Genomic DNA, 15450 nt, shown 5'->3' on the forward strand with positions numbered 1-15450 from the left:
ATGCTTTGGAAACTGTGCATTCAAGTTCTTGGCATTTTGTGTTCACGTGTCCAGAGATCTTCCTTTATATTTTTGCTTCTCACCTCTATCTTTTATTTGTAAACACTGGGAAGATAATAGCTCTAGAGAACCAAGTAAGTGTAATAAATCTGCAGAGGGACTAGTGGAAGTATCAAAGAACATCAAGCAGACATCATCCCTTCCCTCCTCCTCCCCTTGAGAAGCCATGCTGTTCCCTCCTGAGGGGCACTGCCTGTTGCAAGCCTCTCTATTCCTTTCTCCTTCTCGCGTTCTCGCTCTCTCTTTTCTGTTGGGAACTGCTAGGGGTTAGACACACAGCTCTCTCCCCTTTTTGAACTCCCTCAAGAATTCACCTCTCTGCTGTTGTTCCCGGCCCCCTTGATCTACCCTAACTCTACTCAGAAAATATCATAAAGGCTCAGCTTCCTCTTTGCTACATATGAGATGCTATTGAGAGGGCTCCATTTTTCTAAATAAGCCTCCTATGGACCCCTGTGGGTACATATGTTAATTATTCAGCTTCAGAACATTGAAAATTACCACATTTTAAGAAGTAAAAAATAAACAGAAATTCAGTTTTTACTGTTCTTTATGTCTTAAAAAACTGGTTATGAAAAAGAAAAACTCAACACTTATCTTTAGCATTTTATTTTGATTAAGAAAATGTGAATTTTGTGAACTAAATTAAGATGAACAAAAAATAAATAAATAAAGTAATTAATTAATTAATTAATTAAGATGAACATAAGAAGTTAATGGAGAAAGAGATGATTTTAACAATGTCATCTTTTGTATCCCCTATCACCCACTCCACAATTTTCTTTGGTTAATCGTCAAGAAAATTGGGATTGGACAAGGGTCCCCCTCGTTATATTGGAGAGACTTTCTGTAAAACTGAGTGCAGCTTCCACTTATGTGAAGATATAGTTAATAGACTATGTTGATGTGTGCATCTGATACCTGCTGTGTAGATGGTGGTCCTCCTGACTTTGTAAGAATACACAGTCAACAAATGCTGTTGATGTGAACCAAGAAAGAATAGAAATGAAAAAGGAAGGCTTGCAAAGGCACATAATTGGCACACATGGCAAGAAAATGCATGAAGTCAGCATAATTTGGTATCATAGGGGCCAAGTTCCAATCCTAGATCTGCTACTCAATGGTGTAATGTTCAGGAAGCTCACAAATCAATCTGAGCCCCCGTTTCTCAGTCTTTAACTCCTTTGGCAGGATTATTGTGAGGATTGAATAAAGTGTAGGTGTAAATGATGGGGTACCATCAGCCAACATTAGCTTACCAACCTCTTGTTTTTTAGCACACCCTGTCCTCCCCTGCCAATCAGCATTTCATTCAGTTCCAAATAAGCAATGGTCCTTGAACATGAATCCCACTGCTATACAGGGTCCCCAGACTTTTTCTGAACTATTTCTTTTACCTTTCTAGAAGCACATGCTGAACTGCTTGGTCACCAAATCATTTTTTAAAAATACTTCTCATGTAGAAATAAGGTTACCTCACTCCCAGCAGTTCCTTCCTAAGAGTGATATGTTAACAAATAGCATTGTACATAATGAATGTAAAACTGATTTATCCTAAGTCTTGAAACACATCTACTAGACAGTTTTCCTAATTAGATTGAAAGAAACCCATAGACACTGTTATCACGTTCAAAGCATCTATTATACCTTTTCTGTTATGCTTTTCACACACGGACTGATGGGTGAGACTCAACCAGGTGTGCTAGGCCTAGGTGTCCACTTGATCCAGAGGTGAGACCAAAAGTTGTTATTCTTGCTGTTTGGGGGCTTTTAAGTGGGGCAGGTGAATGACTTATCCCTAGAAACACAATGAAGGCTAGGAGCATGGCCTCAGTTTGCTACCTCTGTCATCATTGGGGAGCAAATAGTTATGAAACTCCAAAGGTAAGTTGGCCTTTTTCTTTCAGATATTGGGCCAAGTCCATACCCTAAAGCACAAATCCCATGTTACCTTGTTATATACACCATGAGATTGCCTTTAACAATAGATTTCATTATGTCTTTAACAAAAATAAAGATACCTTAAACTGCCATAAACAGACACGCATACAACCCCCAAATCAATTATCTTCTGTTTTACCTAAAAGAGCATGTTTAGATCATTTGGACATTTTGGGGATCTTGAAAGAATCTAGTGGCGATTTATAGTTGAAGTCTCATAGTATATATGTGTGTGGATATCCATACTCAGACTATCAACAAGTTTTAAGTAAGTAGAAATATCAACACCAAGGGATTAATATTCTGGCCCTTGTTGGATTGTTACATAGTGTGTCTTGTGTATCTGCATGTGATTTCTCTGCTAGGCCTCAGCTGTATTTAATCCCTCAAGATTTGATATACAAACGTAATGCCAAATAGAGAACTTCCCTTAAATTATTCAAATCTCCCCATAAGTGATTTCCCACTCTTCCTGCAATGGAAAACATTTGATCATAAATTCAATTAAATCAGTCATCATCTTTGTGATGTTTGTCCAGCTAAATCCTTTAGTGACTAAACCAATAAATATACCAGCTGTGTGTGTGTGTGTGTGTGTGTGTGTGTGTGTGTGTGTGTTTATGGCATGACTGTTTAGGGAAAAATTGATTTGAAGTCAAGATGAAGGGTAGTTCTCATTTCTTAGGCCAGATTTCGACCACTTCAGTGCAGCCAAGGTTTAAAAGATTAAACTCTTAGCAGGAATAAAATCATGTATATTCCTTTAAATTTGTTGGCTTTTATTTCCCAACTCAGAGCCTAGTCTTAATATATTGAGTTTTAGATCAAAACTGGTATATTCTGGAAATGTTAGTGAAAACTGTCAAACCACATCAACCATTTTTCTTCCACTTTTCTCCACACCCTCTCCTCCATAATTAAAACAAAGGAAAAATGACTGTCAACATACTTTTAAGCTTCTCCAGGAAAATGCCATGATAGGATTACAGTACTATTTATGATTTCTCATATTTGTGTCAGGTGATGAGATATAATTTATTAGAGGCTTATAAGTGTTGATTGTTTCTCAGCTTGATCCTAAAGCCTTTCAGACAACAGATATAACCAACTACTTCCCCTTTTTCATCATACCTTTGCTACTGATCCTATTAATTTGGATATAACTGAACTGTATATCCATGTGGCCTGTAGAGGGCAGCATGTTCTGAGAAAAAAAAAATAGTGAGATTAAGCAACTGATTTTTTTTTCCTCTAACAAAAACAAGTAAGATATCTCCAGTAGAGAAGTCAGAGCTTCCCCATGCTTTGATTATCTGCTGGTTTAGGTATCTACTTATATGGCAAGTGTTATTGGCTCAGCTACCTTGCAGGCTACTTAAGGATTACACTAGATTCCATGCCTTTGCCTCTGAGTAGAGTGAAACACATCATTTTGTTTACAAAAATAAACACAAATGAGATTTTTCCATTTGTCTCTCATTTCTTGTCACTCTTGACAAGTTTCGAATTTGAATTGAATTATACCAACAGTTGTGATTTCATTTGGTAATCAAATTAGGCTTTACTCTGTTCCAGAATTCTGCTACCTCTCATCTTTACTTTCAGGTTGTGATCCCTGAATGAATTCTTTTTTTTTTTTTTTTTTTTTGAGAAGGTATTTTTTTTTAATAAAATAATTTTTATTGGTGTTCAATTTACCAACATACAGAATAACACCCAGTGCTCATCCCGTCAAGTGTCCCCCTCAGTGCCCGTCACCCACTCACCCCCACCCCCCTCCCTCCTCCCCTTCCACCACCGTGCCTAGTTCGTTTCCCAGAGTTAGGAGTCTTTATGTTCTGTCTCCCTTTCTGATATTTCCCACACATTTCTTCTCCTTTTCCTTATATTCCCTTTCACTATTATTTATACCTGAATGAATTCTGATGTGTCTCTTAATTCCCCCAAGGAAGTGAGAGTTCCATGGGGACATCTTCCATCCACCATGACTTTAGGTTCCTTTTCTTAATGGCGAGCACATTTTTGGAGTATTCACTGAGCCAGCCCTCTTCTCCATAGTTACATTCACTGCTATTCTCAACCCAATTTCTACTTCTCATCTAAAGAACCAAATCCTTCCATTGTATAAACTACAGAATTATTTTCTTAATTTTAGAAATTTCTAGAAGCTGTGGCAGACCTTGAAAGGACATAGAGCAGCACTGTGCAGTAGATTTGTGTGTGTGTGTGTGTGTGTGTGTGTGCAGTAGATCTTTATGCATTGACGGAGATATTCTATATCTACTCTGTCTAGTGTGGTAGCTGCTGGCCATATGTAGTTGTTCATTAACTAAAATGTGGTTAGTGCAATTGAGGAACTGAATTTTTTATCTTATTTAAATTTAAGTAGTCACATGTGGTTTGTGGCTACCAAATTGGATAGTGCAGAAGAGAGCATGAATTCAGGTCAGTTCATAATAATTGTTTTACGAGAATATATTGTAAGGTGGATTAGATTTTGTAGCTAAAAATCTACTGCTCAGGCTTTTATTCTCTTGCTTATTCTTTCTCATATAGCTGTAGGCTTAAATCCAAATCCTCTGACTCTGCCCCAGGATTTTCTCTCTCTCAGAACATCTGAGGGATTTCCAATTTTCCGATTCTTCGATTTTGTTGAATATTGAACATATCTCTCTTGGGTATCCAGAATGGAGTTTCAAAGCCTGCCATATCAGCAGCCCTGATTCTATGGGCATCTAGGATGTCATCATCTCAGCCTGTCACCTCTCTGTATCTAGTTTTTCCTTAATGTAGAAATAAAATTTAAGAATGTGCTAAAATGTGTCAAGCTGTAAACAAGCTTATTCCTTAATTTGAAGTGCGCCCCCACTTACACTCTCTCTGCATTGACTAAAAATATACCTGTGCTTTGTTCCATCCATTCTAAGGTGACCTCAGTACTCTTTTGAAAATTTTTCTGGAAGTGCCAAAGTAATAATTTTTTGAAATGCTCCTGTATTTTTATAATGATCTGGAAGCACATATCTTCAGTTTTCTACTTTTATGCTGTTATTGTTGGTTTTAAGACATAAGCAGAATTTTTAATAGTTTATATCATAGCACTAGCTTCTGCCTGAAAATGCCCTTACTTATGTATCCCTGACAATTATAAGTAGTTGGACCTAGAGGATAATAAATGTGTAGCTTTTTAACTTTATTCATTTATCTTTCTTTTATTTCAGCTGTAGAGATAGAATTAGTACTCAAACAGATAAATAGCTCTAGCAATTATGCCAGTTTGAGGTTTCTTTAAGCCATGGATATGGAATGATAGCCCTTCTGTTATAGATCATTTTCTGTGAAGAGCCAAATGTGGAGTTAAAGGCAGGAATAAAGGAATGTGCAACTCAAAGGTTGTGCTCATTTCAGTAAAGACAGCCTCACCCTATTCTGTGCTCATCATCAAACCATCCTTTATAGCACCCATGCCCCCAGCTCCATAATCTCCTCTACACAATGAGAGACAAAAGCAGGGCTGGTTGGTAGCCACATTTTTCTTTAAGAAACCAGCCTCTTGGAAAAGCCTAGGCATCCCCACACCTCAAGGCACAACAAAACAAAATAGGGTGGGATCATGACATTCTTGTTGATGCTAATGGGCTTTAGGACTGGGATCTCAAGCACGAAGCCAGTTCCCTGCCATTCTAAGAGTGGTAGGCTTTCTCTTAATGGGTATGTGTGTTATCTGCAGAGACATCATTAGACAGAAGTCTCTATAACATAGCAATTGTTTCTGCGTTGGGAATAGCCATTTGTAAATTCCTGAAGCACTTTAGGCTATTTGATAATAGTAATCACACACAGATTCATGTAGGTAGAGAGAGAAAAAGTGAAAAGTCAAAGGCAAGGGCTTAGAACTAAGAAAAGAATGTAAAGTACCGGTTCCTAACTCTTCCTGAGTTGAAATGCACCCTACAGATTTGTTGCTAAAGCTTAAATTACACATTCTAGTACAGGGAGAAATAATGTCTTTTGATAGAAATATATGAAATATAGGAAGAAATAGTCTTTGGTAGAAATATATGAAATACTCTCAACATTTAAAGATCTCTCCTTTGATGGGTTCTTATATTTGTAGTATACATTACATCACAGAGTAGAATGAATTATTTTCCAAGACTTGAACTACAAAACCAAATCAGACACAACAACAAAACATGTTTTCTCCTTGCTAACTTTAGCACCAGCCCAGGCCATGTTGGAAATTACAGAAATCCCTCTCCAAACACATGTTGTGGTAAGTCAGAATTCTAGTAGATGACAGCTTGATATTCTATAGTTCTGAGGGCCCTGGTTCAGATGTCTGTGAGTCCTTCTACTTGGGAACCATTTGAACAGAGGATTGGGAAGAGAAAAAGAAGAATGAGGATGGCCAAGGTAGAAGACATGCAGTTTACTGTTGTCTTGATAAATGTGGATTTGAGGTCAGCACCCAAATGCCTGAAAAGCAAGACATATAAAACAGGCCAGGGAAACAGGAACAGTCTTGGTAGGTCACAAAATGAGGAAGATATTAGACAGTTATAAAGAGGACAAAGAGTAAAAGGGAGGTTGACAAAGAGGGGAGTATAGCTTGGTGTGTAACACAACAAAACACATTTGCAAATCTTAAAATTAAGAAACAGTTCCCAAAGCATATCTATCTTTAGATAGGTAAAATGAGATTGAAAATATTTTTACTTAAGATATTCTGTCATTGTTTTATTTGATGAGCATTTTAAAAAATGAGATTTTGGAACACCTGGATGGCTCAGTAGGTTAAGCATCTGACTCTTAATTTTGGCTCAGGTCATGATCTCAGGGTTGTGAGATTGAACCCTATGTAAGGCTACTAGCTCAGCAGGAAGTCTGCTTTAGATCCTCTCCCCCTGCCCCTCCCCCCATTGTGCCCTGTACACTCTCTAAAATAAATAAATCTTTTTTAAAAAATTAAAAATAAATTAAAAATGAGATTTCTTTTTTCATATAAGTTTACTCATGACCTTGAAGCTTTTATTTTTCCCAGTAGTTGTACATCTCCCAGTGAGGTGTTTTTTAACCAAAGGATTTTCAGGGATATAGTGTGATTTGGAAAAGAATATTGTAGTCTTAAAAGACTCCTTTTACTGCATTTAGTAAAGTCAGTTTAATTTTGTACATGTATGGAAGCAGTGGAGAAGTAGTGGGAATGTTTAGTATTAAATGCCATCAGTTGCATGTGTTCATGGCTGCCAAAAGCTTTGTCCTACTTATCTCATTTAAACCTAAAAATAACTCTCAAAAAAAGTTTTCCATAGCTTTTTGATAAGAACATTTAAGCTTATTTTAGGAAGCTTATTTCCCTGTCTTCAATTATAATGTGGCCTCAAGGGCAGATCTGGAAATATATCCCTTATTTGCTGTATTATACACAGCAGAGCTGAGACTAGGGTGAGGAAGGAGGGCAGAGACCTTGGGTTCAGGATTTAGGGTGGCACCAGAAAAAGACTTAGTAATCAAGATAAATAATGTTTCAGTGGTTCCTATGCTTCCATCGAACAACCTTCATTAGCTCCCATTCCCCCAGGTGCATAACTTCTTCCAAAACACCAGTGCTGCTAAGGTTATAGAGAAATAGGCTCATTTATCTACTGCTGAAGGCACTGTAAACTGCTAAACAATGTGGAAAACTTAATGGAAATGTGTTGAAAGCTCTAAAGATATTATTCATGACACCTTCCAGAAATTTTATTTAGCCTGGTTGGGAATGCACAAACGAGGTTGCTATTCCCATAGAACTTACCTTCTAGGTTACCAACAGACAAATACAATAAAGCAATTGCAGAGAGTGATAAGAAATGAAAACAATAAAACAGGGCAATGTGGTAAAAGAAGGAGAAGAAAGAAGAAGAAGAGGGAGGAGGAGGAGGAGAAGAAGAAGGAGGAGGAGGAGGAAAGAAGGAGGAGGAGGAGAAGAAGGAGAAGAAGGAGAGGGAGAAGGAGAAAGCAGGAGAAGGAGAAGAGAAGGAATAGCATTGAGGCTCCTGGGTGGCACAGTCAATTGAGTGAGCATCTCTTAATTACGGCTCAGGTCATGACCTCAGTGTTGTGAGATTGAGCCCCATATAGGGCTCTGTGCTGAACAAGGAGTCTGCCTGGGTTTTCTCCCTCCCTTTCCCTCTGTCCCTCCCACCACACACTCTCCTGCTTTCTCTCTTAAATAAATATATAAATCTTGGGCCGTCTGGGTGGCTCAGTGGTTTAGCGCCTCCCTTTGGCCCAGGACATGATCCTGGAGTCCCGGGATTGAGTCCCACATTGGGCTTCCTGCATGGAGCCTGCTTCTCCTTCTGCCTATATCTGCCTCTCTCTTTGTGTCTCTCATGAATAAATAAAATCTTAAAAAAAAAAAAAATATATATATATATATATAAATCTTAAAAAAAAGAATAGTGTTTGGCAGCCTATAAGCCATATGAAGACTGGGGTTTTGCCTGTTTTGTTTACTTCTGTATCCTTTGCACTTACAACTGAGCTTGTCGCATAGTAGGAACTCACAAAATATATGATGAGGATGAAGTGGAAGAACTCAGTGTAAGAGTATATTGAGTGGAGAAGAGGTGATTGGAGACTGAGGCAGAGGCCTCTGCCTCATGGACTGCAGTTGGGATTTTACTTCCAATAGGAAGCTTGGGGAATTATGTTTTTGACCTAACAATTTGACTCTTTGGTGTTTATGCCAAAGAAATAAATCAACAAGGTAAAGTCCTAGCTGCCAAAATATTTTCATTACTGCATAGTATATTTTTTAAAAAGACTTGTTATCACTCTAACCAAGATTAAGGAAATGGGGAAAGGTTTGATAAATCATGATTCAGGACCCAAGTGGAATATTATACAACAATGTTAGGATGGCGTTATGAAGACCGAAAATATAAAGAATGCTTCGTGTGTTTTCTGAAAGAAAAAAGCAGAATAAAAAATTATATGCACATTAACATATTAAATATAAAATTACATCTGTGAACTGTAACTGAAATGTAATATACAAGATGAAAACAGTTGTGTTAGGGTGGTAGAATTTGGGGTGATTCTTTTTTTACTTTCTGAAAATTGTCTTTAATATCACTGTCACAGTTTTTTAATAAGAAAAAGATGTTGCTTAATTAGTATAGAGTTTCTGTTTGGGATGATGAAAGGGTTTTGAAATAGATATTAATAGTGGTTGGACAATATTGTGAATGTAATTAATGCTACTGAATCGTAAACTGAAAAAGGCTTAAAATGGCAAATTTTAGCTTATATATATTTTATATATATAGCTTATTTATATTTTATATATATTTTACCACAATTTTTAAAAACCCAGATACCTTCTATAATCATCAGCATGGTTCAGTAGCCTCCAGAGGCCCCCAGTGATCCCTGTCTTTTGGTCTTTACACCCTTGGGGAGTCCTTCCCACGTTGTTCTTGGATTGGTCTTGGTGATCAAGAAATAGCATGGGGCAGAAATGATGGCATGTTAGTTCTGAAGTTACGTTATAAAAGACTGCACAGTCCCTTCCTTAGCTCTGACTCCCTCTCTGTCTGTGTAATCACTGGCTGTGCAGAAGCCAGCTGCCAAGTCACATGAATAGCCCTATGGAGAGGCCCACATGGTAAAGAGCTAATGCCTGCCAGCAGCCATGTGAGTGAGACATCCCAGGAGTGGATTCACCAAGCCCAGTCAAGCTTCAAATGACTGTAGCTCTGGACATCTACTTGACTGCTGCCTTGTGAGAGACTGTGAGCCGGAACTATCCAGTTAAGCTGCCCCAGGATTCCTGAACCTCAGAAGCTGTGTGATAACAAGTTTTAAGAGAAGAATACTTTCAAATTCCCATCTAACTTCTACTACAGCTGTACCTATGTGCCTATGAAGAAATACCAACAATTTTTCCCTATCTTTGAAGGCTTATTTTTTCCTCTTTTTTTTTTTTTTTTTTAAGATTTATATTTATTCACTTGGCAGAGAGAAAGAGCACACAAGCAGGGGGAGTGGTAGGCAGAGGCAGAGGGAGAGGGAGAAGCAGGCTCCCCATGGAGCAGGGAGCTTGATGTGGGACTCTATCCCAGGACCCCAGAATCATGACCCAAGCTGAAGGCAGATGTTTAACCGACTGAGACACCCAGGCACCCACCCCTTATTTTCTCCTCTTAGTGGAAGTTCTTGGTGCAGCAAACTTTGTGTATATAAATACAGTAAAAAGAGAGCTGTGTGGAAAAAACATGTTTTTTTCATCCTAGCTACCCCAGTGTGAGTTGCAAAGCTGAGTGGATCACCAGGACTTGGCCTGATATAAAATGCCTACAACCATGTTTTTGCATGTGGAGATTTGGTAAAACTACAATATTTAGTGAGTGAAAAGTAAATACCCCATGTGTAAAAAAAAAGGAAAAAAATTAAAAAGCATATACCATTAACGGGGGGGGGGGTCATACACCATCAACAGGAAAAAAATATTTACAGTGTCCAAATTTGTTACTTATATATTTTTTTCTTCACTAGGGGGAAACACAAAAAGCTATTATGACCTCAATATGGGCTTGAGTTTGACTTTCAAGAGTTTAAAGAGAGCTTTTAAAATTCAGGTTTTGAAAGGAAATTTTATCATGTAAAAAATATATGAGGTGATAAAAATTACAAAGAAATGATACATTTGCTCAGACCTACACACACAGGAGTAAACATATCTAACTGATAAAAATTCATAACTTCCAGATGGTAGACTTATGAGATGTTTTATTTTCCTTTACATGGTTCAGGGTTTTCTAAATTCTCTTGAGTGACCATGTCTTACTTTTATAAGGAGAAAAAAAAGTTACTAATCAAACCTTTAGAAGGATGACATACAGAAGAGGCCACCAGCATTTGAGGCATAGAACACACTCTGCCCCTCACTTGCTGTGTGACCTTGGCTGTGTTTGCTCCTTTCTGAGCCTCAGTTTCTTCATCTGTAAGGAAATGTGGTGATGATCATCTTGTAGCTGGATATACAGAATAGGGAGACAATGTGATAAGTCTCTAAAACATGGTAAATGTTCAATAAATAAATGCTTTTGTCCTGTTTTGTATACCTTCCCACAGTACTTAAAACAAGGGTGGGTGCCTATGTGGCTCAGTAGGTTGAGTATCCAACTCTTGATTTCAGCTCAGGTCATATTTCAGGGTTGTGGGGTCGAGCCCTGTGTCGGGCTCCTGCTCAGCTCAGAGTCTGCTTCTCCCTCTCCCTCTGCTCCTCCCCACGCTCACTCTCGCATGCACCCATGCACGCATGCTCGCTCTCTCTCAAATTAATTAATTAAAAAAATAATTAGAATCTTTTTTAAAAAAAGAGTGTCATTTGCTAACTGGTCATATCCTTTGTGATAACTAGGGGAGATCAGATCATTCAAGAGACAGTTGATTCAGAGTGGAGTCTAGAAGACACGCTATGACAGGGAGGATAAGAGGCTCCTTGCAGGAGCAGTAAGCACTGAAAGATATCTTGACTTTCCTCCTAAAGATCATCAGGCCCTTTATAGAGGATGCCCAGCTATTCAACAGTCCTAATCCAATTCTTGTTTTGGACATAAGCATACAGGCCGGTTCTTTTTCACATCCTAATGAAATCATATATTTTCAAATCCCAGATGCAATATCATAAGATAAAGAAGCTGAAATAAGAGTCTCCAGAAAGTATATTCTTCATTTGCCTTGAACTACACTTCAACAACCCATAATGAGCTCTGACCTAACCAATTTTTCTTTTGTACTGATTTAATGGGAGCACTGGTTTGGGTGATTTTCTCAAATCATAACCATTTAATATCCTTAATCTCTAAGATGACAATTCTTTTTCTTTTTTTTTTTTAAGGAGTAGGGGAACATCTCTTTCATATCATCAGCATGGGTGCTAAACTGTATATCTTTTACCTTAATTTTCTTTTCTTTTTACATTTTTCTCAATATTTTGGATCATGTCCAGTCGCTAAGGAAATAAACATGTGAAGAGAGTTCTGTGGAATGTTCACCGTGCTGGTATTTTTCTTCCTTTTATCATGCCCCAAGATTCGCCAGAGTTGATATAAATTCACCATGCCTTCTTTAAAAAGCGTAACAGCAAGGCATTCTTCCTGTAGGAGTTGGACTGTAAAAGGTGATTTCCTTTTACTCCATTTGGTTTAAGCCTGTAAAAAGCATTAAGTGAAAAATCTGATATATTTGTTAGGGCATTTATTGCATTACTAAGTTATATTTGCAGTTCTCAGTAAAAGGTTTATTGAGAACATAAACTTTGAAGAGGTTTTGTTCAGGATTAAAGATATATTTTTCTTCTCTTTTGGTGAAATAATATCACACAAAATGATGCCTTTCGGGAGCTATTTTTAGCACTGTTTATAGTCAGAAGACGCACTGTTCCGTTCTGGTGAAGAAGATATCAGCTTCCAAATCCAGCCTCTGATGATGAGATTTGTAACTTCTATAGGGTTTCAGAGGAATGAAAGGCTCTGAAGTTACCAGTTTCCATTAACTAAATTTACCATAATGTAGATGCACCAATAAGTTAAACAGTTTCCTAGCCTTTTGTAGTGAAAATGTTTTTCATACTGTCCATGTAATTTGGGCTAGATATTTAGAACATATCCATCTGAAATGTAAAACATAAGCCATTGCTAAGGTCTAATGTATATAGACTTTTTTTTTTTTTGATAAATGAAGGTTTAAATTTAAACTCCTGATGCAATCTTTTATCATAAAAATGAGAATTGTCTTTTTGAGAAGAAACAGTGCTAGAATCAGTCACTTAGAATTCAGGAAAACTGGCTCATTTCTAATGAGCAATTTCTAATGAGCATTTCATTTGTCTAAACAGCAAAAATATCAAACATCACAAGGGTAGAACATCATGAGCAATTTGCTTCACTCTTGATTTCATAAAGATGTTTTGAAAACTTGTGGAATAGGGGAAATAATATGATGCCTATGATCGATTGAAGCAAGTTACGGTAAGAAAAGGTCAGTCTTCACAGTGGTCCTATAGAGTAGAAGAGGGTTATTAATTTTATCCTGATCTATATCTGGAAGTTGGAAAGGTTACAAGTTGCCTGATGTTCTTCAGGTAACAATGGAATTCCATATGGGGGAGGTCATGTGGTTATGAAGGTCTAGTGTTTATGATATAACAATAAACAAAATAACTGGGATGTTGAAAGCCAATTCTGTTGAATGCACATCCTTTGGGTTTCATGGATATTCACAATTCTAAACTTGTGAGTTTAGAATTTTAAATATTCTCTAAGTTTTATCCTTCCGATTATGAGGGTTAGTTATTATTAAAGTATTTTTTTGCTTATTTCTTTTGCTGAAATAAAATATATCTTTTTCTATCTTGTTCTTCAGTCAGAGGGTTAAAAAGTATTTGTGCCTCTTATGCTATAAACCACGTTATTGAAGTAAAATACTGAACATAAATATAGAATCATATAATCACTAGTCCCCCTAAATCTATGACTCTTTTCTAAAATGTAACTGAGGTACAAATATTATTCCATGACAGGTTTATACTATTCCTGTAGAAGAAAAATGTGAACATTTGGTAAGCTCTAACAAATCTTAGAGAAATTTTTAGAAATTATATTATTTAGACAGAAGTTGAGTGCATATGGGTTTTACATAAGCTATTAAAAAATAAAACTTTACAACTAAAAAAGTAACTGCTACTAGGCAATGAGAAAAATTGGAGAGGAAATTAACATGGAATCTCTGCAAAAATAATGTGGTGAACTAGTTAACCTTCTCTTTCCTATAAGCAGGTTAAATGAAAGCATGATCTATGTAGTAGTTAAGTAAAAATAAGTTTAAATACACAAGAGTTTTTGTTGAAAAGGATATAACAGGAAGTTCACTTATATTAGCTTTTCTCCAGGAATAGTTTATGATAACATTTGTATCAGTGGATTTATAAAATGTAAATATTAAAATCTATAGCTTCGTATAGTACATGGGAAATGCTAGTATAATTATGTGATAAGTTAACTGATTTTTAAAAGCTAGACCACTCTTTATTTGATTTCAGAGTGAATGTAAACATTCAAAGACATCTGTTTTTCCAGGGATGGTAGAAAATAGTCATAAATAAAGTCAAAGCTAGGAAATTTGGGGTAAATATTATCTAACTAAGCTCTGCAATCCAAAGTAAGAATTTAATATTTTCCTTTTTCTGGGCCACTTTTTGGCAGTTTATACTACTCTTGAGTGTCAGTGCTTGTGTTTTCAAAAACTTGATTCATTCACATCCTGCTGAGGACTCTCCAGCACTTTCTGTACTTTTCCACCAGATAGAATTTACTGTAACGGCAACTATGTATTGAATGAGGGTTAGATCTGCAGGAGAGACCTAGCAATATAGATTAGTCTGACTAGCTCTGGGGACTCTTAATCTTACCCAAGTTAAAGCTGGACTCTCTTTATTGTCTTTATTTAATGTGGGTGTTAACAAGAATATAGAAAGAATAGACTGCAGAAAGAATTCAGAATTAAAGGAAGAGAAAAAGATAGAAAAACGTAGGGTGTCCTTAAGGAAAACTTAAAAATAACCCAATAACCCTCTTCCCAACTTGGCAACATACATCCTGGTGTGTGTGTGTGTGTGTGTGTGTGTGTGTGTATGTATGCGTATATGTTAGTAGCAGTAAATCTTTGGTGTGACATGTAATGGACAATAAGATTTAAGAGTCCACAAATCCAGATACTCTTCATTTTGACCCTTTGATTATCTGCGTCAAATAAAATAATATACATGAAAGCTCTGTGTAAACTGTAGAGTTCTCTATGTATAGCATTATCATTATATAACATTTTGACCATCAAGTGAGCTGACCACCATGGGAATGGGTGTCTTACAATGAGATTGTGTCATGAAACAGTTTCACTAGAATAAATGAATGAGAATTGAACAATTTTCTACGTACAACAAAACATAACCTATTTATGGTAACTAATATAAAAATGTTATCTGCTTACCTTGAGGAAAGGAATCTCATTTTTTTTTTCATAGCAGTGCACTGAAAGGAAGTCTCAGCATTAAACAAATCTATGTCTTCATTAATAATGTAACTGAGAGGGTAGCCCAGGTGGTTCAGCGGTTTAGCACCGCCTTCAGCCCAGGGCATGATCCTGGAGACCCCAGATCGAGTCCCAAGTCCGACTCCCTGCATGGAGCCTGCTTCTCCCTCTGCCTGTGCCTCTGCCTCTCTCTCTCTCTCTGTCTCTAATAAATAAATAAAATGTTTAAAAAAAATAATGTAACTGAGAATCTTGCCTCTCATTTCACTGCGCAGCCCATCACCCTGAGGTTGAGAAGTTCACTGCACAAGCCTGAACCTTCCCTTCTATTAGTCTTTATTGTCTCTAAGAGTTTATTCCAAT

At 37.0% G+C, this 15450-nt stretch overlaps 1 protein-coding gene and 1 long non-coding RNA gene across 12 annotated transcripts in view; one reads left to right on the plus strand and one right to left on the minus strand.

Moving 5' to 3' along the window:
* CDK14 (cyclin dependent kinase 14) overlaps nucleotides 1-15450 on the plus strand; it is a 722239-nt gene that overhangs the window by 603930 nt on the left and 102859 nt on the right. The window contains exon 13 of one of the 11 annotated variants that reach the window (XM_038556762.1): nucleotides 6222-6309. The exons of the other annotated variants lie outside the window; for them this stretch is intronic. Coding sequence (XP_038412690.1) covers nucleotides 6222-6294 — 73 coding nt within the window. The 3' untranslated portion in view covers nucleotides 6295-6309. Of the gene's footprint in view, nucleotides 1-6221; nucleotides 6310-15450 lie in introns of those variants that run through there. 11 annotated transcript variants of the gene reach the window in all.
* Nucleotides 10680-15393, minus strand: LOC111098746. Its single transcript, XR_005369365.1, has 3 exons — nucleotides 15046-15393; nucleotides 11956-12209; nucleotides 10680-11027 (listed from the first exon to the last, which is right to left on the minus strand). It is a non-coding gene; the product is annotated as an uncharacterized LOC111098746 (long non-coding RNA).

This window comes from Canis lupus, chromosome 14, assembly GCF_011100685.1.
Source record: "Canis lupus familiaris isolate Mischka breed German Shepherd chromosome 14, alternate assembly UU_Cfam_GSD_1.0, whole genome shotgun sequence".
Classification (NCBI taxonomy): domain Eukaryota; kingdom Metazoa; phylum Chordata; class Mammalia; order Carnivora; family Canidae; genus Canis; species Canis lupus.